This window comes from Gymnogyps californianus, unplaced genomic scaffold (genome assembly GCF_018139145.2).
Source record: "Gymnogyps californianus isolate 813 unplaced genomic scaffold, ASM1813914v2 HiC_scaffold_67, whole genome shotgun sequence".
Taxonomy (NCBI): Eukaryota; Metazoa; Chordata; class Aves; order Accipitriformes; family Cathartidae; genus Gymnogyps; species Gymnogyps californianus.
In genome coordinates, this window is record NW_026114460.1 from 278,133 (window position 1) to 300,322 (window position 22,190).

Below are 22,190 nucleotides of genomic sequence, written 5' to 3' on the forward strand. Positions count from 1 at the left end.
CCTCCTGTGCAGGCGGTGGCATGGGCTGCGCTCTGGGCAGGAAGAGAAGCGTTGGGAGAATTTGGGGAGTTTTAACAGTGAATTAGAGCAGGGAATTGGCCTTTTTGCAACTCGGGCGTTGCCAGCTGCTGATGGCAGTGACCTGCGGTGCTTCAGAACAGGCTCTAGTTCCACGGGGGTGAGTCCAGAGGCAGTGGTGCTTTAACGTCCCCGAAAGCCAGGGTGCAGGTGCTGCAGACAAGCCCAGAGACCCTGGGCTCGTCCCTCAGCCCCTTGTCAGGCCCTCAGCCACCTCCCGGGCGTACGGCAGCCTGCAGGACTGAGCTGTGAGAGCGCTGTGCGCAGCCGCTGGGGCGGGCATCAGGGAGCCGGGCGTGTGGGTACTGCACGGAGCCCTGCGGGACTGGCCCGGGAGCGGGGACCCCAGTGCTCCCGGGCTCCCAGCGCTGGGATCAAGCAGCCCCGTGTGCAGGTCCCTTCAGGCTGGAGGACCACCCCATGCAGACTGCCCCCTCGACAGTTCTGCATGAACACTGAGTCCTAGCGCAGAGCCAAGGAGTGCCTCTGCGTCAGAAAACCCAAGGCACGACCTGTCGGAAAAGGGGCCGACTTGGAAGCGCTCACAGAGTCTTTGCCAAAAAGCTGTGAGCACTCCCGATGAGTCCAGGGAGGCCTCTGAAAGGCCACCACCAGTCTGCAGAGCCACAGTGCAGATCGACGTCGGGTCCTGCCTGACCCCCTTGTTTCCAGCTTGCGTGCCTCCAGGCCAGCCTGGAGGTGGAGTCCGACATGCCCGGAGCCAGCTGCTCCCTGCAGTGGCCCACTTCCACCCGGCCTGGAGAACGAGCCTTCCATCGCTCAGCAGCTTCCACGGGTAGACTGATGCCCAGCCACTTCCCGTGCAAAGCTAGCTGACTTCCCTAAACCCCCCTCTTTTCCCTTTTTACTGCTGGGCAAGACATTAGATGGCATGGACTATCTCTTTGGTTAGTTTGGGTCATTTGCCTTGGGAGGGGGTTGTGTGCCCTCCCAACCTCTTGCACATCCCCCAGGCTATTCACTGGGGGAGCAGACTGAGAAACAGAGGCAGCCTTGGCGCTGTGCAAACACTGGTCAGCAACAGCTCAAATGCTGGGGGGTTATCAATGCTGTTTTGGCTCACAAATCTAAGACCCAGCACCATGAGAGCTGCTAGGAAGAAAAGTAACTCCATCCTTTGCGGCCCCCGGGCAAAGGGCATTACTCTCGCACCACTCGTAGCGCACGGCGGGAGGAACCGCGGGCACCGTGTGTCGGCATCTCCCCGCGGGGTTTGCCTGTCCCGCGGCCGTCCGGCTGCCACAGCTCCCAGCCCAAGCCAAGGAGGAGCCAGGCTGCACATGTACTCCCAGCAGGCACACGCAGACACTCACAGACACGCGTGTGCACCACGAGTGTGCACATGTGCACGGACAGCCACACCGCGTGGGCTCCAGCGCCGGGCTCCAGCTTCCAGCCCCGTTTGGATCCAGCATCCAGCCGCGGTGGGAAACGACAGCCCAGGATGGGGAAAGGTAAAGACCAGCCTCTGCTCTAGCCCAGGCAGAGCCCGTGCTTGCAGGCTCCCAAGAGGAATGGGTCTCTCACTTGCTCAGGGAGCGGCGGCTGCCAGCACGCGGGGGGACGCCAGGAGGAAGGGGGGGACACGCGGCAGGCAGGCAGGCAGTGACCCACGTGCTTCAGCTGTGGCCCTTTGAGTGGTTGCGTGCAGCGGCACTGCGTTGCGGAGTTGGCAGCCTGGATCGCTCCAGCCTCCATCCGACAGGGCCTTTCCCCTGGGCAGCGAAACATCTCCCCCAGATCGCAGAGCTGGAGAAGCGGCTGGGCAGTGGAGGCGAGGTGGCGGTGGCGAGCCGAGAGCCAGGTGAGGGGCCAGGGGCTCTGCCCTGCACTCTCCTGCCCCCATCCTGCCCACTGATGCAATTTCTTCCCAAGCACCCGTGTCGGTCGGGCTGAAGGGCCCAGCTCATGGTGAGTCAGGCAGGGGCTGGGGGGCAGCAGGGTCCTTTCCCCCACCCGTGCCAGAGCATTGGGCGGGGCAGTCCAGGGTGCTGCGTGTCCCCCTCACTGCTCTCCGTCCAGGAGACCCTGCAGTCGTGCAGGCCAAGGTAACGTCTGGACGTGGCGTGCTGGACAAGTGGAGGCCCGGCTGCAGGTGAGGGGGGGACGGAAGGAGGGAAGGCACGCTGGGTGTCACGGGCCACGGGAGAGCAGGGACGGCCCTGGCGAGGCTGTGAAGTTGGGGGTGGGCACTGCGGATTTGGGGTCTCACATCTGCTCCCCCTCCCAGAGCGTCCTGGCGAAGGTGAATGAAATTGCCAAACACAAGGCACTGTGCAAGATGCCGACACTCAGAGCAAGGTAAGAGCTGGTGGGGAGGGCCCCCAAAGGCAGTGCCGGCATGGCAGGATATATGGACCCCCCCACTTCTTGTCCATCCCATCCCCCAGATCCACCAGATCTATGAGACGATGCAGCGCTGGACCCCGTGGCAGCACCTGCCCGACGTTGTGCAGAGGCTGGTGACTTGCGGGACCTGCACGAGCAAGGTGAGGGGCTGGAGGGGCTGTTGGGGAAGTGGCATGGTGTGAGCGGGAGCATATCGAGTGGGGGGGCACCGCTCCCCCCAGCCCTGAGCTTTCTCCTCCCTCCCAGCCACACAGTTCGGGCAGGTCCTCGTGCACTTGGACACCACGCAGCAGGAGGCGGCTGGGGCTCTCAAGGACAACAGCGTGCTGCTGGCGGAGGTGGGTCCAGCAACAGCCGGTGGGGTGGAGTGGGGTCCCATCCTGCCCCCCTGCTCATCCCTTCCCCACTGCCCCCCAGCTCCAGAAGACAATGAAGGAGAACCTGGCCATCGTAGAGGAGAACTTTGCGGAGATAGACGCCCGCATCAAGCGGCTGCAGAATGAGAGCACCCTGGAGACCCCCCGCACCGGGCATCCCTGCCCCCCCAGGCCCTGTGACCCCCTGGGAATCACTCCTGCCCCGCAGGTACCAGCCCTGCTTGTATATACCCTGGCTCTGCCCCGCTGCAGAGCATGGGGGCTGGAGGGGTCCTCCCCACCCCTCCCTTCCCACCTCGCGGGGGGGGTGTCTCTGGGCCCCCCCGATTTACCCCAATAAACAGCTCAGCTCCACACGCATGCGTGTCGGCATCTCCTTCGGGCTGTGGGGCACAAGCGGGGCCCAGCCGCGGGGTTTTAAATCCATCTTTTAGGGGTGCCTAAACCCCCCAGCCCCCTCGCAGCCTCCTCCTTGCCCGAAATCCAATTGCTCTGTTGGAAAGCTGCGACCCACGGGGGGAATGTCTCCTTGTTGCCACCCGTGGGGCAGGGGTAGTGTGTGTGTGTGGGGATGGGGACGACCCCGAGTGGGTGGGGCCGGGCCGGGCCAGGGGCGCATGGCCCCCCCAGGCTGGCGGAGATGATTCTTGGTGGTCCTGGGGGACAGGAAGGGGGGGCACCTCGTTTTTGGTGAGGGAGAACCTTGCGCTAACTAACCCTGAGCAGATGCGGCCCCAAGGCTGAGGTAACGGGGGGCAGCGGGACCCCCAGCCTGGGGCGTGGGCAGTGGGGAGGGAGCCCCGGGTGCGTCCCCTAGCACCAATGCTGTCGCCCCAGTGTGGGGGCTTCCCTGGGGTGGGGGCCACCACCGGCAAGGGTGGGTTTGAGCCCTGGGGGCAGTTGCCGGGCCATGATCTTGGGGGGATGGCGGAGATGTGGGGGGATGGCTGCCGGGCCGGGAGCACGCAGGACGCGGGCCAGGCTGAGGCACTGAAGGTCACCTTTGCTTCCGTCTCGACCGGCCCCACCGGCCGTCAGGAATCCCCGGTGCCAGCAGCCGGGGAAAGGCTGGCGCAAGGCAGACGTCCCCTTGGCGGAAGAGGATCAGCTCCGGGAACACTGCAGGCCCTGGGCATCCCGAAGGGCACGGGCACAGGGGACCCCCACGCCATGTAACCCAGCCTGTGTGTAGCCCCCGTGGGTACCCACCTGTGTGCCCACCCCATGTAACCCAGCCGTGAGCACCCTGTGGGTACCCACCTGTGTGCCCACCCATGTAACCCAGCCTGTGTGTAGCCCCTGTAGGTACCCACCTGTGTGCCCACGCCATGTAACCAGCCTGTGTGTAGCCCCGTGGGTACCCACCCGTGTGCCCACCCCATGTAACCCAGCCTGTGTGTAGCCCCCGTGGGTACCCACCCGTGTGCCCACCCCATGTAACCCAGCCCGTGAGCACCCCCCGTATGTACCCACCCGTGTGCCCACCCCATGTAACCCAGCCTGTGTGTAGCCCCCGTGGGTACCCACCTGTGTGCCCCCCATGTAACCCAGCCTGTGTGTAGCCCCGTGGGTACCCACCCGTGTGCCCCCCCATGTAACCCAGCCTGTGTGTAGCCCCGTAGGTACCCACCCGTGTGCCCCCCATGTAACCAGCCTGTGTGTAGCCCCGTAGGTACCCACCCGTGTGCCCCCCATGTAACCCAGCCTGTGTGTAGCCCCTGTAGGTACCCACCCGTGTGCCACCCCATGTAACCCAGCCTGTGTGTAGCCCCGTGGTACCCACCTGTGTGCCCCCCCATGTAACCAGCCTGTGTGTAGCCCCCGTGGGTACCCACCCGTGTGCCCCCCATGTAACCCAGCCTGTGTGTAGCCCCCGTGGGTATCCACCTGTGTGCCCACCCCATGTAACCCAGCCTGTGTGTAGCCCCGTGGGTACCCACCCGTGTGCCCCCCCCATGTAACCCAGCCCGTGAGGACCCCCCGTGGGTACCCAGGGCAGCAAGGCCCAGCTCGCTAGTTAGGGAGTCCCCCACCCACAAAAACACCCCCACACCCCTGTCAGTGCCCCCTCCGCATGGCAGCACCCCCAAGGGCATCGGGGTGTCGCAGTGCTGTCCCCATCCCCCGGGCACCCCCTGTCCCCTCAGGGCCCAAGGCACCCCAGAGACCCTACAACAAGGTGCAGCATCAACTATTTTATTATCTGTGCAGCATCCGTGGGTCCGTCATCCTCATCCTGGTCCCCATCCATCCCCGTCGTCCCCATCCTGGTCCCCCGGCAGGTCAGGGTCCTGGTTACCCCTACGGGCGTCCGCAAGGGGCAGGGGGACTGCTGCGGGTGGGGGGCCAGGTCTAACACGGTCAGGGAGCTCCAGACCAAGCACAGGTTGGCCAAGGCATTGGGTGGCTCTGCCAGCTCCTGCCACAGGCACCGCAGCAGCGGGGACACAAGCTGGGGGGAGCGAACCTGGGCCCACGGCTCTGCCGGAACCCCCAGCCAGGGGGATCCCTCCTCCAGCAGTGCCCCCCGCCTCCCCAGGGTGCCCCCCACCTCCCCAGGGTCATCCCCCCAGTGTCAACCACACATGGTGTCCCCAGCCTCCTGAGAAACACCCTTCTCCCCAAATGTCCCTCCATCCCACTCCAGACTCCCTACCTGACCCCAGCATTCCCTGCTCCCCCCATCCTGAGGGCCCCCCCCAGCCCCAGGGTCATCCCCAGCCCCCAGACATCCACATCCCACCCCCACAGCACGGCGGGTGCCTGGGGAGGCACTGGGAAGAGCCGGCGCCGCCACCTCGAGGTCCCGCTGGCCCTCGTCCCCCCTCCAGCTGCTGGAGCTCCTGGCCGGTGTTTTCCAAACACCGCGCCACGACACGGTTCTGGGAAGAGGAGCCGGACAGAGGCACTGAGCCCCTGACACAGCCCCGGCCGCCGCGGCTGGGGGACACGGGCTGAGGAGGGGACACTGACCTGCATGCCGAGCTGCTCCATGGTTTCCTGCAGCTCCTGCTGCTTCTTCCCCTGCGTGGGGAAAGGAGGGGTCAGGGGCTCGGGTCTCGCAGCCCCAGCCCCCGGGGACAAGGGGACCACTCCACACCTACCAGACACCGCAGCAGCTGCTTGTGCCTTTGCGACTCAGCGGAGCACTGGGCCAGGCGCTCCCAGAGCATGCAGAGGTCTTGGCCCCCCGGGCCGGGGCTCGCTGCCCTGGCTGCTCCCACCCCCGAGCTGTGCCCATCCCCCCGGGCTCCCTGCCCCTCCGTGTGGGGACACGCCGGGGTGCACCGCGTGGCCCGGGCTCCCACGCAGGTCCTGGACACGTCCCCACAGCCCCCCGGCCGCCCCTAGGGCTCCCTGAGCCGGGAGGGGAACCTGCCCCGAGGGGGGCGTGGGGGTGCCGGGGGACCCTACTGCCGCCCTCTCCCTGGGGACAGGGCGTGCTCCTCGCCGGGAGCACGCGTGGGATGAGATGCCGGGTGAGCTGCGGGAGATGGCGGGGGCAGCCCCCGCTCTCAGCCCGGCCCGGGCACGACCAGCAGCGGCCGCGACGGGGGAAACTCTTCCCAGCTGCCGGAGCTTCCTCCGGCACGGAGCCGAGCTGGGGGTGGGGGCTGGCGGCCGTGGGGGGGGCTGCCGGCCGGGTGCCCATGCCCGTGGGTCAAGGCTGGCACTGCGGGAGCCGGCGGCCGATGGGATGGGGGATGCAGCGGGATGGGGAGCGGGGGATGCAGCGGGGTGGGGATGGGGAGGAGCGTGTCCCAGTGGGGGGTCCTGGGGGGCTGCAGTGGGCTCACGGCCCCCGGCCTGGCCTTGGCTGGCAGAGGGTTAATTTGCCCAAGAAGCTGCGAGGGGGCACGGCCGGAACGGCTGAGCCGAACTAGCCGAGGGGACAGTCGAGACCACACTGACGGCACGGCCCCCTTAAGCCACGGCAGCCCCGCAGCCCCGGGGCGGTGGGAGAGGGCGCGGGTGGGGCCCCCAGGATCTGGGGGGCCTGCGGGAGGGGCTGGTCCTGGCCGGGCTGTGCAGGAACGGGGGCACCCCAGGGCTGCCCCTTCCCGGGGCTGGGGCCACGCTCCTCCCCCGGGGGTCCAGCCCTGCCCCGGCCCCATCTCCCCCCTCAGTGCTCGGCCCAGTGCCCTCCCAGTGCCCCCACCCCGCCATGCCCCTGCCGGTGCCCCGCCCTGCTGCAGAGCCCTGCTCTCCCAGTCCCTCCCAGTCCCCTACCCCGGGGCCCTCCCCAGCGCCCCGCCTCTCCCCGTGCATCCCCGCCGCTTTTGCCAGCGGCTGCTGGGCGCATCCCCGGCCCCCTCGCCAGTACACGCCCGCTCCCTCCCCAGGCCCCCCGGGGCATCCCCCGGTCCCCTCCCCGCTCTGCGGCCGCTCCCTCCCCAGCGCAGCCTGGTGCCTGCCACGCTGCCCTCCCCAGTGGCTCCGGTGCCTCCCCGGGCCCCAGCCCAACATCCCTGGGGCATCCCCCAGCCCCATCCTGCTGCACGCCCCGCTCCCTCCCCAGGGCTGCAGGGTGAGCCCCCTCCTCGGGGCACCGGGGGCTCCCAGCCTCCCTGGGGGCTGTTCCCAGGGCTCCTCACCCCGCCTGGTACCCACCCATGTGACAGGGACCCCTGGGGACAATAGCGGGGGGGACATGAACCCCCCAGGGCAGGCAGCCCAGCAGGGCACAGCCAGCTGAGAGCACAGGACCCAGCCAAGGGACCCCAGTCCCACGCAGCCCCCCAGCCCCCCCAGCACAGCCCCTGTGCCAGCTGGCAGCAGGGCCGGGCAGCCAGCCCAGGCTAGCTCAGCTCAGCTCAGCCAGGACCCCCCCTCCCCTGGGGATGTCCCCCAGGTCACCGCCAGGCAGATTGTGCTGGGACAAGAAACGAGGCCAGACTGGAAAGAGCAATTCCAGTGAACAGCACCGCGGTGTAGCAGACAGAAGGCACAGGGACCAGTATGCCTCGCCCTCCTCCTCGCCCCCCATGCTGTCGGCCCCCACCTCCTCGTAATCCTTCTCCAGGACAGCCATGTGCTCCCACGCCTCCGAGAACTCCCCCTCCTCCATGCCCACCCCCACGCAGCAGGGCACGAATGCCCGCTTGGCGTACATCAGGTCAAACTCGTGGTCCAGGCGGGCCCAGGCCTCGGCCACGGCCGTGGTGTTGCTCAGCACGCACACAGCACGCTGCGCCTTGGCCAGCTCCCCGCTGGGCACCGCCGTGGGCAGCTGGTAGTTGATGCCCACCTTGAAACCGCTGGGCCACCAGTCCATGAACTGGATGCTGCGCTTGGTCTTGATGGCGGCGATGGCGGCCTTGACATCCCTGGGCACCACGTTCCACGGTACAGCAGGCAGCACGCCATGGCCGTGCCGTGCCGCGGGTCGCACTTCACTGTCTGGTTGGCTGGCTCGAAGCAAGCGCCGGTGATCTCCGCCACCGCGAGCTGCCGTGGTAGGCCTTCTTGGCCGAGGTGATGGGGGCGTAGGTGTAGACACAGCCGGGACAGCTGACCCAGACTGGCCAAAGGAATATTCCACACCGTAGGACATCACGCCCAGTATATAAACCGGGGGAAGGCTGGCCGGAGGTGGATCGCTGCTCGGGGATCGGCTGGGCATCGGTCAGCGGGCGGTCAGCAATTGCATTGTGCGTCACTTGTTTTTTTCTTGCGTTTATTTCTCTCTCTCTCTCTCTGTTATATTCCTTTTCATTACGATGATGATGATGATGATGATTCTAATATTATATTTTATCTTGGTTATTAAACTGTTCTCATCTCAACCCACGAGTTTTAGGATTTTTTCCGATTCTCCTGCCCCATCCCACCGGGGAGGGGGGGGCGGACTGAGCGAGCGGCTGTGTGGGGCCGAGTTGCCGGCTGGGCTTAAACCACGACTCTGTGGAAGAGCAGGAAGCCCTGCAGCCCCGTGCACGGGTCAGTCTGGAAGAAGGGAAGAGAAAACAAGAGCGATCTGTCAGCAGTTGTGAATTTAAGCTGCTACCGAGTTGCCCAGGAAGGCAAATACTCAGCCCAGGATCTCGGGCCTTTGGGGACTCTTGGCTCGGGGACGCAGGCAGGGGCAGGCACCTGCCCGAGCGCCCCAGCTCCGCTTCCAGCCACAGCGCCCTGTGCATCGGCACGAGCGGCCCTTGGGAAAGGGGCCCCTTCCCGCAGGGACTGGGGGACACTCGGCTCCTTCCTGCTGCAGGAGCCGGCCCGTGCGGCGCCTGCGCCCAGCACGACCCAGGCGCTCTGCTTTGGGGACGAGGAAACCCACGGTGCTTTCCAGGAGCGTGTTTGGGGGTCCAGAGCCGCCATCCTGGGGGCACCGCTTGGGCAGGAGGCTGGCAGCCATCGAGGTCTGCTGGGCACCAGCACTCCCCTCCCAGGGCATGCGCTGCCCCAGCACGAGTTAAACCCTTGGCACTGCTGCTCATAAGCAGTTGGTCAAGAAGGCCCAGAGCCGGATGGAGGAGAATCCTCACATGACCCTGAAAAAGGGATGAAATACGGGTTTGCCAAGGGCACAAAGGAGCCAGGCTCCCCCCAAGCCCCATCTCGCCCCCAGGCACGCTCCACCCTCGGGGCGCAGGTCCTGGGCTGGCAGCTGCGGTGGGCTTGCAGGGTCCTGAGGCAGGGGATTCAGCCTGTGGGGAGAGGAAGGGGCTGACCCTGATCTCCACTCACGGGATCCAGACCCCCCAGGGAGCCCCGACCTGCTGCAGGCTGCCAGGCTGACAAGAACCATGAAACGCACCCGGGCCCTGGAGGCACAGCCTGGCTTCTTGTTGCCGCCCCGGTCCCACCGGAGGGTTCCCCTTTCCCCACCGGCTGCGGCGGCACCGGCCCCACCCGGGGTTGGTACCCACCAGCTTGCGGATGTGGTCACGCACCGGGTCAATGATCTCCTTCCCGATGGTGGGGTGCCCACGGGCGCAGTTGTTGGCCGCATCCTCCTTGCCCGTGATCAGCTGCTCGGGCTGGAAGAGCTGCCGGTACGTCCCCGTGGGCACCTCGGCTGTGGGGAGAGCCGGCCCGTCCCGTCAGCACCGGGCACCCCATTAACAGCGGGTGCCCCGTTAGCCCTGACACACGGGCATGGGCGCCTGGCCAGCGGAACCCCCAGAGTAGATTCTAAGTATTCTAATGAGACAGTTCCTTTGAAGGCTAAGTTAACTCCACAATACTGCTGAGTCTGTTGCAAAGTTCTCTAAGTGAAGTTGATTAACGACTGTCTGTCTGCATCCTCCTTCAAGATGCACCAGCTATACCGGCCTCCAGACCATCCTGAAGTGATCCGCCGTCCTTTTGTAATCCTCTAGATACATACAAGATAAGATTACTTCACGTGTGACAGCTTACGCATTACAGCAGCAGCAACTCCAGCAGCAGCCTGGCTCCTGCTTGCTCCTGGGCTGGGGAGCTGTGGCAGCCGGATGGTCAAGGAACAGGCAAACCCCGCGGGGAGACGCCGACACGCAGTGCCCGCGGTCGCTCCCGGCCGTGCGCTACGAGTGGGTGCTGAGAGTGATGCCCTGTTTCCCCGGTACCCGTGGCTGGGCCCCACATCAGCTCTTGGCGGCAGCCCCAGGGAGGTGATGGCCGTGTCACAGTGGGCAGTGGTGGCTGTGTCACTGTGATGTCACCTTGGGCCTGTGACACGGGCGCCCCGGTGGGTATAAAGGGGGCTGCTCCCGGAGGCAGGGGAGCATCTGGGGGAGAACCTCGGTGCTGCTGGGCAGGAGTCTGGCGAGCACTCACCAACGACCTGTCCTGTGTCCGCCGTGCAGCGGAAGGCCCCTGACGGGGGAGAGGAGGGTGAGGGCAGAGGATCCCCACGGTCCCCGCAGCCGGCGGCCGGGCGAGGGGGCTCCCGGGCAGCGGGTGGGATGGGCCGGACGCCTGCTCCAGCCGGCGGGGCTCACAAGTCCGGGCTGCTGGGGAGCTGCTGGCCGGCTGTGGCCTTTGCAGATGGGAAGTGCACAGCGTGGGTTTTCCCTGGGCCGGGGTGTTTTCCCGGGCTTGCGGAGTGCTGTGTCCCACCCTGCTCGAGGGAGCAATGAGCAACGGCTGGGAAGGCAGTCCGTGGGGCTCCCGGAACGGCCCCCTCCATCCCGCAGGCAAGATGGGGTTGGGATGCATCCACCCTGCCCTGTCTCCCATCCCTCTTCTGCCCCGCAGGACACTCTGCCTGCTCTTGGTCAGCCTGGAGCTGGCCATCGGCTTCACTCTGGCTGCTGCGGTGCTCTACGCCTCCTGGTTCGACCCCGAGCTCTTCTACCGCCTGCTGTTGCGTGTGCTGTGTGAGGAGACCTACGTCGACCTGGCGTATGCACTGGGAAAGATCCTCCCCGTGGTCAGTGAGGGGCTACTGCCCTTTTGACTGCCCCCCTCAATAAAGCCTCTTCTATCTCCACCTCCACGTGCTCGGGCGTGTTTGTCGGGGCGCAGGGAGAGGGTCTTGCCCCGCGTGCCGGTTCCCGCAGCCCCTCGAGGCCAGGCCCAGTCTCATCGGCTAGGCACTGGGTGCCACCACCCTGCCTGCCGCAAGCCAGGTCCCTGCGTGCCAGCCTCGCCTGCCCTCTCTCCCTCCGTCCCCGGAGGATCCATGATGCTGTGTAATCAGGTGGAACCACCGTCTTCTCAGGCCATGGTAGTTTTTTTACTCCAACTTTTTGGCAACCGTTCAGCACCGTGGGTGCCGTTACCCACCTCCTCCTGTGCCAGGCGGTGGCATGGGCTGCGCTCTGGGCAGGAAGAGAGTGTTGGGAGAATTTGGGGAGTTTTAACAGTGAATTAGAGCAGGGAATTGCCTTTTTGCACTCGGGCGTTGCCAGCTGCTGATGGCAGTGACCTGCGGTGCTTCAGAACAGGCTCTAGTTCCACGGGGGTGAGTCCAGAGGCAGTGGTGCTTTAAGCGCTCCCCCCGAAAGCCAGGGTGCAGGTGCTGCAGACAAGCCCAGAGACCCGGGCTCGTCCCTCAGCCCCTTGTCAGGCTCCTCAGCCACCTCCCGGGCGTACGGCAGCCTGCAGGACTGAGCTGTGAGAGCGCTGTGCGCAGCCCGCTGGGGCGGGCATCAGGGAGCCGGGCGTGTGGGTACTGCACGGAGCCCTGCGGGACTGGCCCGGGAGCGGGGACCCCAGTGCTGCCCGGGCTCCCAGCGCTGGGATCAAGCAGCCCCGTGTGCAGGTCCCTTCAGGCTGGAGGACCACCCCATGCAGACTGCCCCCTCGACAGTTCTGCATGAACACTGAGTCCTAGCGCAGAGCCAAGGAGTGCCTCTGCGTCAGAAAACCCAAGGCACGACCTGTCGGAAAAGGGGCCGACTTGGAAAGCGCTCACAGAGTCTTTGCCAAAAAGGCTGTGAGCACTCCCCGATGAGTCCAGGGAGGCCTCTGAAAGGCCACCACCAGTCTGCAGAGCCACAGTGCAGATCGACGTCGGGTCCTGCCTGACCCCCTTGTTTCCAGCTTGCGTGCCCTCCAGGCCAGCCTGGAGGTGGAGTCCGAGCATGCCCGGAGCCAGCTGCTCCCTGCAGTGGCCCACTTCCACCCGGCCTGGAGAACGAGCCTTCCATCGCTCAGCAGCTTCCACGGGTAGACTGATGCCCAGCCACTTCCCGTGCAAAAGCTAGCTGACTTCCCTAAACCCCCTCTTTTCCCTTTTTACTGCTGGGCAAGACATTAGATGGCATGGACTATCTCTTTGGTTAGTTTGGGTCATTTGCCTTGGGAGGGGGTTGTGTGCCCTCCCAACCTCTTGCACATCCCCCAGGCTATTCACTGGGGGAGCAGACTGAGAAACAGAGGCAGCCTTGGCGCTGTGCAAACACTGGTCAGCAACAGCTCAAATGCTGGGGGGTTATCAATGCTGTTTTGCTCACAAATCTAAGACCCAGCACCATGAGAGCTGCTAGGAAGAAAAGTAACTCCATCCTTTGCGGCCCCCGGGCAAAGGGCATTACTCTCGGCACCCACTCGTAGCGCACGGCGGGAGGAACCGCGGGCACCGTGTGTCGGCATCTCCCCGCGGGGTTTGCCTGTCCCGCGGCCGTCCGGCTGCCACAGCTCCCCAGCCCAAGCCAAGGAGGAGCCAGGCTGCACATGTACTCCCAGCAGGCACACGCAGACACTCACAGACACGCGTGTGCACCACGAGTGTGCACATGTGCACGGACAGCCACACCGCGTGGGCTCCAGCGCCGGGCTCCAGCTTCCAGCCCCCATTTGGATCCAGCATCCAGCCGCGGTGGGAAACGACAGCCCAGGATGAGGAAAGGTAAAGACCAGCCCTCTGCTCTAGCCCAGGCAGAGCCCGTGCTTGCAGGCTCCCAAGAGGAATGGGGTCTCTCACTTGCTCAGGGAGCGGCGGCTGCCAGCACGCGGGGGACGCCAGGAGGAAGGGGGGGACACGCGGCAGGCAGGCAGGCAGTGACCCACGTGCTTCAGCTGTGGCCCTTTGAGTGGTTGCGTGCAGCGGCACTGCGTTGCGGAGTTGGCAGCCTGGATCGCTCCAGCCTCCATCCGACAGGGCCTTTCCCCTGGGCAGCGAAACCATCTCCCCCCCAGATCGCAGAGCTGGAGAAGCGGCTGGCGCAGCTGGAGGCGACGGTGCGGTGCGAGCCCGAGAGCCAGGTGAGGGGCCAGGGGCTCCTGCCCTGCCACTCTCCTGCCCCCATCCTGCCCCACTGATGCAATTTCCTTCCCCACAGCACCCGCTGTCGGTCGGGCTGAAGGGCACCAGCCTCATGGTGAGTCAGGCAGGGGCTGGGGGGCACGCAGGGTCCCTTTCCCCCCACCCCGTGCCCAGAGCACTTGGGCGGGGCAGTCCCAGGGTGCTGCCGTGTCCCCCCTCACCCTGCTCTCCGTCCCCAGGAGACCCTGCAGCTCGTGCAGGCCAAGGTCAACGTCCTGGACGTGGCCGTGCTGGACCAAGTGGAGGCCCGGCTGCAGGTGAGGGGGGGACGGAAGGAGGGAACGGCACGCTGGGTGTCACGGGGCCACGGGAGAGCCAGGGGACGGCCCTGGCCGAGGCTGTGAAGTTGGGGGTGGGCACTGCTGGATTTGGGGTCTCACATCTGCTCCCCCCTCCCCAGAGCGTCCTGGCGAAGGTGAATGAAATTGCCAAACACAAGGCAACTGTGCAAGATGCCGACACTCAGAGCAAGGTAAGAGCTGGTGGGGAGGGCCCCCCAAAGGCAGTGCCGGCATGGCAGGATATATGGACCCCCCACTTCTTGTCCCATCCCATCCCCCAGATCCACCAGATCTATGAGACGATGCAGCGCTGGGACCCCGTGGCCAGCACCCTGCCCGACGTTGTGCAGAGGCTGGTGACCTTGCGGGACCTGCACGAGCAAGGTGAGGGGCTGGAGGGGCTGTTGGGGACAGTGGCATGGTGTGAGCGGGAGCATATCGAGTGGGGGGGCACCGCTCCCCCCCCCAGCCCTGAGCTTTCTCCTCCCTCCCAGCCACACAGTTCGGGCAGGTCCTCGTGCACTTGGACACCACGCAGCAGGAGGCGGCTGGGGCTCTCAAGGACAACAGCGTGCTGCTGGCGGAGGTGGGTCCCAGCAACAGCCGGTGGGGTGGAGTGGGGTCCCCATCCTGCCCCCCTGCTCATCCCCTTCCCCACTGCCCCCCCCAGCTCCAGAAGACAATGAAGGAGAACCTGGCCATCGTAGAGGAGAACTTTGCGGAGATAGACGCCCGCATCAAGCGGCTGCAGAAGTGAGAGCACCCTGGAGACCCCCCGCACCGGGCATCCCTGCCCCCCCCAGGCCCTGTGACCCCCTGGGAATCACTCCCTGCCCCCGCAGGTACCAGCCCCTGCTTGTATATACCCTGGCTCTGCCCCGCTGCAGAGCATGGGGGCTGGAGGGGTCCTCCCCACCCCTCCCTTCCCACCTCGCGGGGGGGGTGTCTCTGGGCCCCCCCGATTTACCCCAATAAACAGCTCAGCTCCACACGCATGCGTGTCGGCATCTCCTTCGGGCTGTGGGGCACAAGCGGGGCCCAGCCGCGGGGTTTTAAATCCATCTTTTAGGGGTGCCTAAACCCCCCAGCCCCCCTCGCAGCCTCCTCCTTGCCCGAAATCCAATCGCTCTGTTGGAAAGCTGTGACCCACGGGGGAACGTCTCCTTGTTGCCACCCGTGGGGCAGGGGGTAGTGTGTGTGTGTGGGGATGGGGACGACCCCGAGTGGGTGGGGCCGGGCCGGGCCAGGGGCGCACGGCCCCCCCAGGCTGGCGGAGATGATTCTTGGTGGTCCTGGGGGACAGGAAGGGGGGGCACCTCGTTTTTGGTGAGGGAGAACCTTGCGCTAAACTAACCCTGAGCAGATGCGGCCCCAAGGCTGAGGTAACGGGGGGCAGCGGGACCCCCCAGCCTGGGGCGTGGGCAGTGGGGAGGGAGCCCCGGGTGCGTCCCCTAGCACCAATGCTGTCGCCCCAGTGTGGGGCTTCCCTGGGGTGGGGGCCACCACCGGCAAGGGTGGGTTTGAGCCCTGGGGGCAGTTGCCGGGCCATGATCTTGGGGGGATGGCGGAGACGTGGGGGGATGGCTGCCGGGCCGGGAGCACGCAGGACGCGGGCCAGGCTGAGGCACTGAAGGTCACCTTTGCTTCCGTCTCGACCGGCCCCACCGGCCGTCAGGAATCCCCGGTGCCAGCAGCCGGGGAAAGGCTGGCGCAAGGCAGACGTCCCCTTGGCGGAAGAGGATCAGCTCCGGGAACACTGCAGGCCCTGGGCATCCCGAAGGGCACGGGCACAGGGGACCCCCACGCCATGTAACCCAGCATGTGTGTAGCCCCCTGGGTACCCACCCGTGTGCCCACCCCATGTAACCCAGCCTGTGTGTAGCCCCCGTAGGTACCCACCCGTGTGCCCCCCCATGTAACCAGCCCGTGAGCACCCCCGTGGGTACCCACCCGGTGCCCCCCCATGTAACCCAGCCTGTGTGTAGCCCCGTGGGTACCCACCTGTGTGCCCACCCCATGTAACCCAGCCTGTGTGTAGCCCCGTGGGTACCCACCCGTGTGCCCACCCCATGTAACCCAGCCTGTGTGTAGCCCCCGTGGGTACCCACCCGTGTGCCCACCCCATGTAACCCAGCCTGTGTGTAGCCCCCGTGGGTACCCACCCGTGTGCCCACCCCATGTAACCCAGCCCGTGAGCACCCCCGTAGGTACCCACCCGTGTGCCCCCCCATGTAACCCAGCCTGTGTGTAGCCCCCGTGGGTACCCACCTGTGTGCCCCCCCATGTAACCCAGCCTGTGTGTAGCCCCCGTGGGTACCCACCCGTGTGCCCCCCCATGTAACCCAGCCTGTGTGTAGCCCCCGTAGGTACCCACCCGTGTGCCCCCCCATGTAACCCAGCCCGTGAGCACCCCCTGTGGGTACCCACCCGTGTGCCCCCCCATGTAACCCAGCCTGTGTGTAGCCCCCGTAGGTACCCACCCGTGTGCCCACCCCATGTAACCCAGCCCGTGAGCACCCCCGTGGTACCCACCCGTGTGCCCCCCCATGTAACCCAGCCTGTGTGTAGCCCCCGTGGGTACCCACCTGTGTGCCCACCCCATGTAACCCAGCCTGTGTGTAGCCCCCGTGGGTACCCACCCGTGTGCCCACCCCATGTAACCCAGCCCGTGAGCACCCCCCGTGGGTACCCAGGGCAGCAAGGCCCAGCTCGCTAGTTAGGGAGTCCCCCACCCACAAAAACACCCCCACACCCCTGTCAGTGCCCCCTCCGCATGGCAGCACCCCCAAGGGCATCGGGGTGTCGCAGTGCTGTCCCCATCCCCCGGGCACCCCCTGTCCCCTCAGGGCCCAAGGCACCCCAGAGACCCTACAACAAGGTGCAGCATCAACTATTTTATTATCTGTGCAGCATCCGTGGGTCCGTCATCCTCATCCTGGTCCCCATCCATCCCCGTCGTCCCCATCCTGGTCCCCCGGCAGGTCAGGGTCCTGGTTACCCCTACGGGCGTCCGCAAGGGGCAGGGGGACTGCTGCGGGTGGGGGGCCAGGTCTAACACGGTCAGGGAGCTCCAGACCAAGCACAGGTTGGCCAAGGCATTGGGTGGCTCTGCCAGCTCCTGCCACAGGCACCGCAGCAGCGGGGACACAAGCTGGGGGGAGCGAACCTGGGCCCACGGCTCTGCCGGAACCCCCAGCCAGGGGGATCCCTCCTCCCAGCAGTGCCCCCCGCCTCCCCAGGGTGCCCCCCACCTCCCCAGGGTCATCCCCCCCAGTGTCAACCACACATGGTGTCCCCAGCCTCCTGAGAAACACCCTTCTCCCCAAATGTCCCTCCATCCCACTCCCAGACTCCCTACCTGACCCCAGCATTCCCTGCTCCCCCCATCCTGAGGGCCCCCCCCCAGCCCCAGGGTCATCCCCAGCCCCCAGACATCCACATCCCACCCCCACAGCACGGCGGGTGCCTGGGGAGGCACTGGGAAGAGCCGGCGCCGCCACCTCGAGGTCCCGCTGGCCCTCGTCCCCCCTCCAGCTGCTGGAGCTCCTGGCCGGTGTTTTCCAAACACCGCGCCACGACACGGTTCTGGGAAGAGGAGCCGGACAGAGGCACTGAGCCCCTGACACAGCCCCGGCCGCCGCGGCTGGGGGACACGGGCAGAGGAGGGGACACTGACCTGCATGCCGAGCTGCTCCATGGTTTCCTGCAGCTCCTGCTGCTTCTTCCCCTGCGTGGGGAAAGGAGGGGTCAGGGGCTCGGGTCTCGCAGCCCCAGCCCCCGGGGACAAGGGGACCACTCCACACCTACCAGACACCGCAGCAGCTGCTTGTGCCTTTGCGACTCAGCGGAGCACTGGGCCAGGCGCTCCCAGAGCATGCAGAGGTCTTGGCCCCCCGGGCCGGGGCTCGCTGCCCTGGCTGCTCCCACCCCCGAGCTGTGCCCATCCCCCCCGGGCTCCCTGCCCCTCCGTGTGGGGACACGCCGGGGTGCACCGCGTGGCCCGGGCTCCCACGCAGGTCCTGGACACGTCCCCACAGCCCCCCCGGCCGCCCCTAGGGCTCCCTGAGCCGGGAGGGGAACCTGCCCCGAGGGGGGCGTGGGGGTGCCGGGGGACCCTACTGCCGCCCTCTCCCTGGGGACAGGGCGTGCTCCTCGCCGGGAGCACGCGTGGGATGAGATGCCGGGTGAGCCGCGGGAGATGGCGGGGGCAGCCCCCGCTCTCAGCCCGGCCCGGGCACGACCAGCAGCGGCCGCGACGGGGGAAACTCTTTCCAGCTGCCGGAGCTTCCTCCGGCACGGAGCCGAGCTGGGGGTGGGGGCTGGCGGCCGTGGGGGGGGCTGCCGGCCGGGTGCCCATGCCCGTGGGTCAAGGCTGGCACTGCGGGAGCCGGCGGCCGATGGGATGGGGGATGCAGCGGGATGGGGAGCGGGGGATGCAGCGGGGTGGGGATGGGGAGGAGCGTGTCCCAGTGGGGGGTCCTGGGGGGCTGCAGTGGGCTCACGGCCCCCGGCCTGGCCTTGGCTGGCAGAGGGTTAATTTGCCCAAGAAGCTGCGAGGGGGCACGGCCGGAACGGCTGAGCCGAACTAGCCGAGGGGACAGTCGAGACCACACTGACGGCACGGCCCCCTTAAGCCACGGCAGCCCCGCAGCCCCGGGGCGGTGGGAGAGGGCGCGGGTGGGGCCCCCCAGGATCTGGGGGCCTGCGGGAGGGGCTGGTCCTGGCCGGGCTGTGCAGGAACGGGGGCACCCCAGGGCTGCCCCTTCCCGGGGCTGGGGCCACGCTCCTCCCCCGGGGGGTCCAGCCCTGCCCCGGCCCCATCTCCCCCCTCAGTGCTCGGCCCAGTGCCCTCCCAGTGCCCCCACCCCGCCATGCCCCTGCCGGTGCCCCGCCCTGCTGCAGAGCCCTGCTCTCCCAGTCCCTCCCAGTCCCCTACCCCGGGGCCCTCCCCAGCGCCCCGCCTCTCCCCGTGCATCCCCGCCGCTTTTGCCAGCGGCTGCTGGGCGCATCCCCGGCCCCCTCGCCAGTACACGCCCGCTCCCTCCCCAGGCCCCCCGGGGCATCCCCCGGTCCCCTCCCCGCTCTGCGGCCGCTCCCTCCCCAGCGCAGCCCGGTGCCTGCCACGCTGCCCTCCCCAGTGGCTCCGGTGCCTCCCCCGGGCCCCAGCCCAACATCCCCGGGGCATCCCCCAGCCCCATCCTGCTGCACGCCCCGCTCCCTCCCCAGGGCTGCAGGGTGAGCCCCCTCCTCGGGGCACCGGGGGCTCCCAGCCTCCCTGGGGGCTGTTCCCAGGGCTCCTCACCCCGCCTGGTACCCACCCATGTGACAGGGACCCCTGGGGACAATAGCGGGGGGGACATGAACCCCCCCAGGGCAGGCAGCCCAGCAGGGCACAGCCAGCTGAGAGCACAGGACCCAGCCAAGGGACCCCAGTCCCACGCAGCCCCCCAGCCCCCCCAGCACAGCCCCTGTGCCAGCTGGCAGCAGGGCCGGGCAGCCAGCCCAGGCTAGCTCAGCTCAGCTCAGCCAGGACCCCCCTCCCCTGGGGATGTCCCCCCAGGTCACCGCCAGGCAGATTGTGCTGGGACAAGAAACGAGGCCAGACTGGAAAGAGCAATTCCAGTGAACAGCACCGCGGTGTAGCAGACAGAAGGCACAGGGACCAGTATGCCTCGCCCTCCTCCTCGCCCCCCATGCTGTCGGCCCCCACCTCCTCGTAATCCTTCTCCAGGACAGCCATGTGCTCCCACGCCTCCGAGAACTCCCCCTCCTCCATGCCCACCCCCACGCAGCAGGGCACGAATGCCCGCTTGGCGTACATCAGGTCAAACTCGTGGTCCAGGCGGGCCCAGGCCTCGGCCACGGCCGTGGTGTTGCTCAGCACGCACACAGCACGCTGCGCCTTGGCCAGCTCCCCGCTGGGCACCGCCGTGGGCAGCTGGTAGTTGATGCCCACCTTGAAACCGCTGGGCCACCAGTCCATGAACTGGATGCTGCGCTTGGTCTTGATGGCGGCGATGGCGGCCTTGACATCCCTGGGCACCACGTTCCCACGGTACAGCAGGCAGCACGCCATGGCCGTGCCGTGCCGCGGGTCGCACTTCACTGTCTGGTTGGCTGGCTCGAAGCAAGCGCCGGTGATCTCCGCCACCGCGAGCTGCCGTGGTAGGCCTTCTTGGCCGAGGTGATGGGGGCGTAGGTGTAGACACAGCCGGGACAGCTGACCCAGACTGGCCAAAGGAATATTCCACACCGTAGGACATCACGCCCAGTATATAAACCGGGGGAAGGCTGGCCGGAGGTGGATCGCTGCTCGGGGATCGGCTGGGCATCGGTCAGCGGGCGGTCAGCAATTGCATTGTGCGTCACTTGTTTTTTTCTTGCGTTTATTTCTCTCTCTCTCTCTCTGTTATATTCCTTTTCATTACGATGATGATGATGATGATGATTCTAATATTATATTTTATCTTGGTTATTAAACTGTTCTCATCTCAACCCACGAGTTTTAGGATTTTTTCCGATTCTCCTGCCCCATCCCACCGGGGAGGGGGGGCGGACTGAGCGAGCGGCTGTGTGGGGCCGAGTTGCCGGCTGGGCTTAAACCACGACTCTGTGGAAGAGCAGGAAGCCCTGCAGCCCCGTGCACGGGTCAGTCTGGAAGAAGGGAAGAGAAAACAAGAGCGATCTGTCAGCAGTTGTGAATTTAAGCTGCTACCGAGTTGCCCAGGAAGGCAAATACTCAGCCCAGGATCTCGGGCCTTTGGGGACTCTTGGCTCGGGGACGCAGGCAGGGGCAGGCACCTGCCCGAGCGCCCCAGCTCCGCTTCCAGCCACAGCGCCCTGTGCATCGGCACGAGCGGCCCTTGGGAAAGGGGCCCCTTCCCGCAGGGACTGGGGGACACTCGGCTCCTTCCTGCTGCAGGAGCCGGCCCGTGCGGCGCCTGCGCCCAGCACGACCCAGGCGCTCTGCTTTGGGGACGAGGAAACCCACGGTGCTTTCCAGGAGCGTGTTTGGGGGTCCAGAGCCGCCATCCTGGGGGCACCGCTTGGGCAGGAGGCTGGCAGCCATCGAGGTCTGCTGGGCACCAGCACTCCCCTCCCAGGGCATGCGCTGCCCCAGCACGAGTTAAACCCTTGGCACTGCTGCTCATAAGCAGTTGGTCAAGAAGGCCCAGAGCCGGATGGAGGAGAATCCTCACATGACCCTGAAAAAGGGATGAAATACGGGTTTGCCAAGGGCACAAAGGAGCCAGGCTCCCCCCAAGCCCCATCTCGCCCCCAGGCACGCTCCACCCTCGGGGCGCAGGTCCTGGGCTGGCAGCTGCGGTGGGCTTGCAGGGTCCTGAGGCAGGGGATTCAGCCTGTGGGGAGAGGAAGGGGCTGACCCTGATCTCCACTCACGGGATCCAGACCCCCCAGGGAGCCCCGACCTGCTGCAGGCTGCCAGGCTGACAAGAACCATGAAACGCACCCGGGCCCTGGAGGCACAGCCTGGCTTCTTGTTGCCGCCCCGGTCCCACCGGAGGGTTCCCCTTTCCCCACCGGCTGCGGCGGCACCGGCCCCACCCGGGGTTGGTACCCACCAGCTTGCGGATGTGGTCACGCACCGGGTCAATGATCTCCTTCCCGATGGTGGGGTGCCCACGGGCGCAGTTGTTGGCCGCATCCTCCTTGCCCGTGATCAGCTGCTCGGGCTGGAAGAGCTGCCGGTACGTCCCCGTGGGCACCTCGGCTGTGGGGAGAGCCGGCCCGTCCCGTCAGCACCGGGCACCCCATTAACAGCGGGTGCCCCGTTAGCCCTGACACACGGGCATGGGCGCCTGGCCAGCGGAACCCCCAGAGTAGATTCTAAGTATTCTAATGAGACAGTTCCTTTGAAGGCTAAGTTAACTCCACAATACTGCTGAGTCTGTTGCAAAGTTCTCTAAGTGAAGTTGATTAACGACTGTCTGTCTGCATCCTCCTTCAAGATGCACCAGCTATACCGGCCTCCAGACCATCCTGAAGTGATCCGCCGTCCTTTTGTAATCCTCTAGATACATACAAGATAAGATTACTTCACGTGTGACAGCTTACGCATTACAGCAGCAGCAACTCCAGCAGCAGCCTGGCTCCTGCTTGCTCCTGGGCTGGGGAGCTGTGGCAGCCGGATGGTCAAGGAACAGGCAAACCCCGCGGGGAGACGCCGACACGCAGTGCCCGCGGTCGCTCCCGGCCGTGCGCTACGAGTGGGTGCTGAGAGTGATGCCCTGTTTCCCCGGTACCCGTGGCTGGGCCCCACATCAGCTCTTGGCGGCAGCCCCAGGGAGGTGATGGCCGTGTCACAGTGGGCAGTGGTGGCTGTGTCACTGTGATGTCACCTTGGGCCTGTGACACGGGCGC

General features: G+C 66.5%; 1 protein-coding gene and 3 pseudogenes across 1 annotated transcript; 1 reads left to right on the forward strand and 3 right to left on the reverse strand.

Annotated features, from left to right (window-relative positions):
• LOC127029064 (tubulin alpha chain-like) overlaps positions 1-791 on the reverse strand; it is a 6,195-nt pseudogene extending 5,404 nt beyond the window's left edge.
• A 6,625-nt stretch (positions 792-7,416) lies between these two features.
• On the reverse strand, positions 7,417-10,197 carry LOC127029065 (tubulin alpha chain-like; annotated as a pseudogene).
• Positions 10,198-10,956: 759 nt separating this feature from the next.
• Positions 10,957-14,815, forward strand: LOC127029066 (dynactin subunit 2-like). Its single transcript, XM_050914723.1, has 8 exons — positions 10,957-11,187; positions 13,401-13,466; positions 13,544-13,582; positions 13,707-13,784; positions 13,928-13,999; positions 14,090-14,192; positions 14,303-14,394; positions 14,479-14,815. Exons 1-8 carry the CDS (start codon positions 10,957-10,959, stop codon positions 14,563-14,565), a joined length of 768 nt encoding a protein of 255 aa, XP_050770680.1. The 3' UTR covers positions 14,566-14,815.
• Positions 14,816-16,698: 1,883 nt separating this feature from the next.
• Positions 16,699-21,888, reverse strand: LOC127029067 (tubulin alpha chain-like; annotated as a pseudogene).
• Between the last annotated feature and the right edge of the window lie 302 nt (positions 21,889-22,190).

Bases quoted from the DNA above. Each gene is read 5' to 3' on its own strand.
- LOC127029066 (XM_050914723.1), top strand. From the start codon at position 10,957: ATGGGGTTGGGATGCATCCACCCTGCCCTGTCTCCCATCCCTCTTCTG. The intron at 11,188-13,400 runs GTCAGTGAGGGG...TCTCCCCCCCAG, and splicing joins TGGGAAAGATCCTCCCCGTG to ATCGCAGAGCTGGAGAAGCG. The intron at 14,000-14,089 runs GTAAGAGCTGGT...CCCATCCCCCAG, and splicing joins ATGCCGACACTCAGAGCAAG to ATCCACCAGATCTATGAGAC.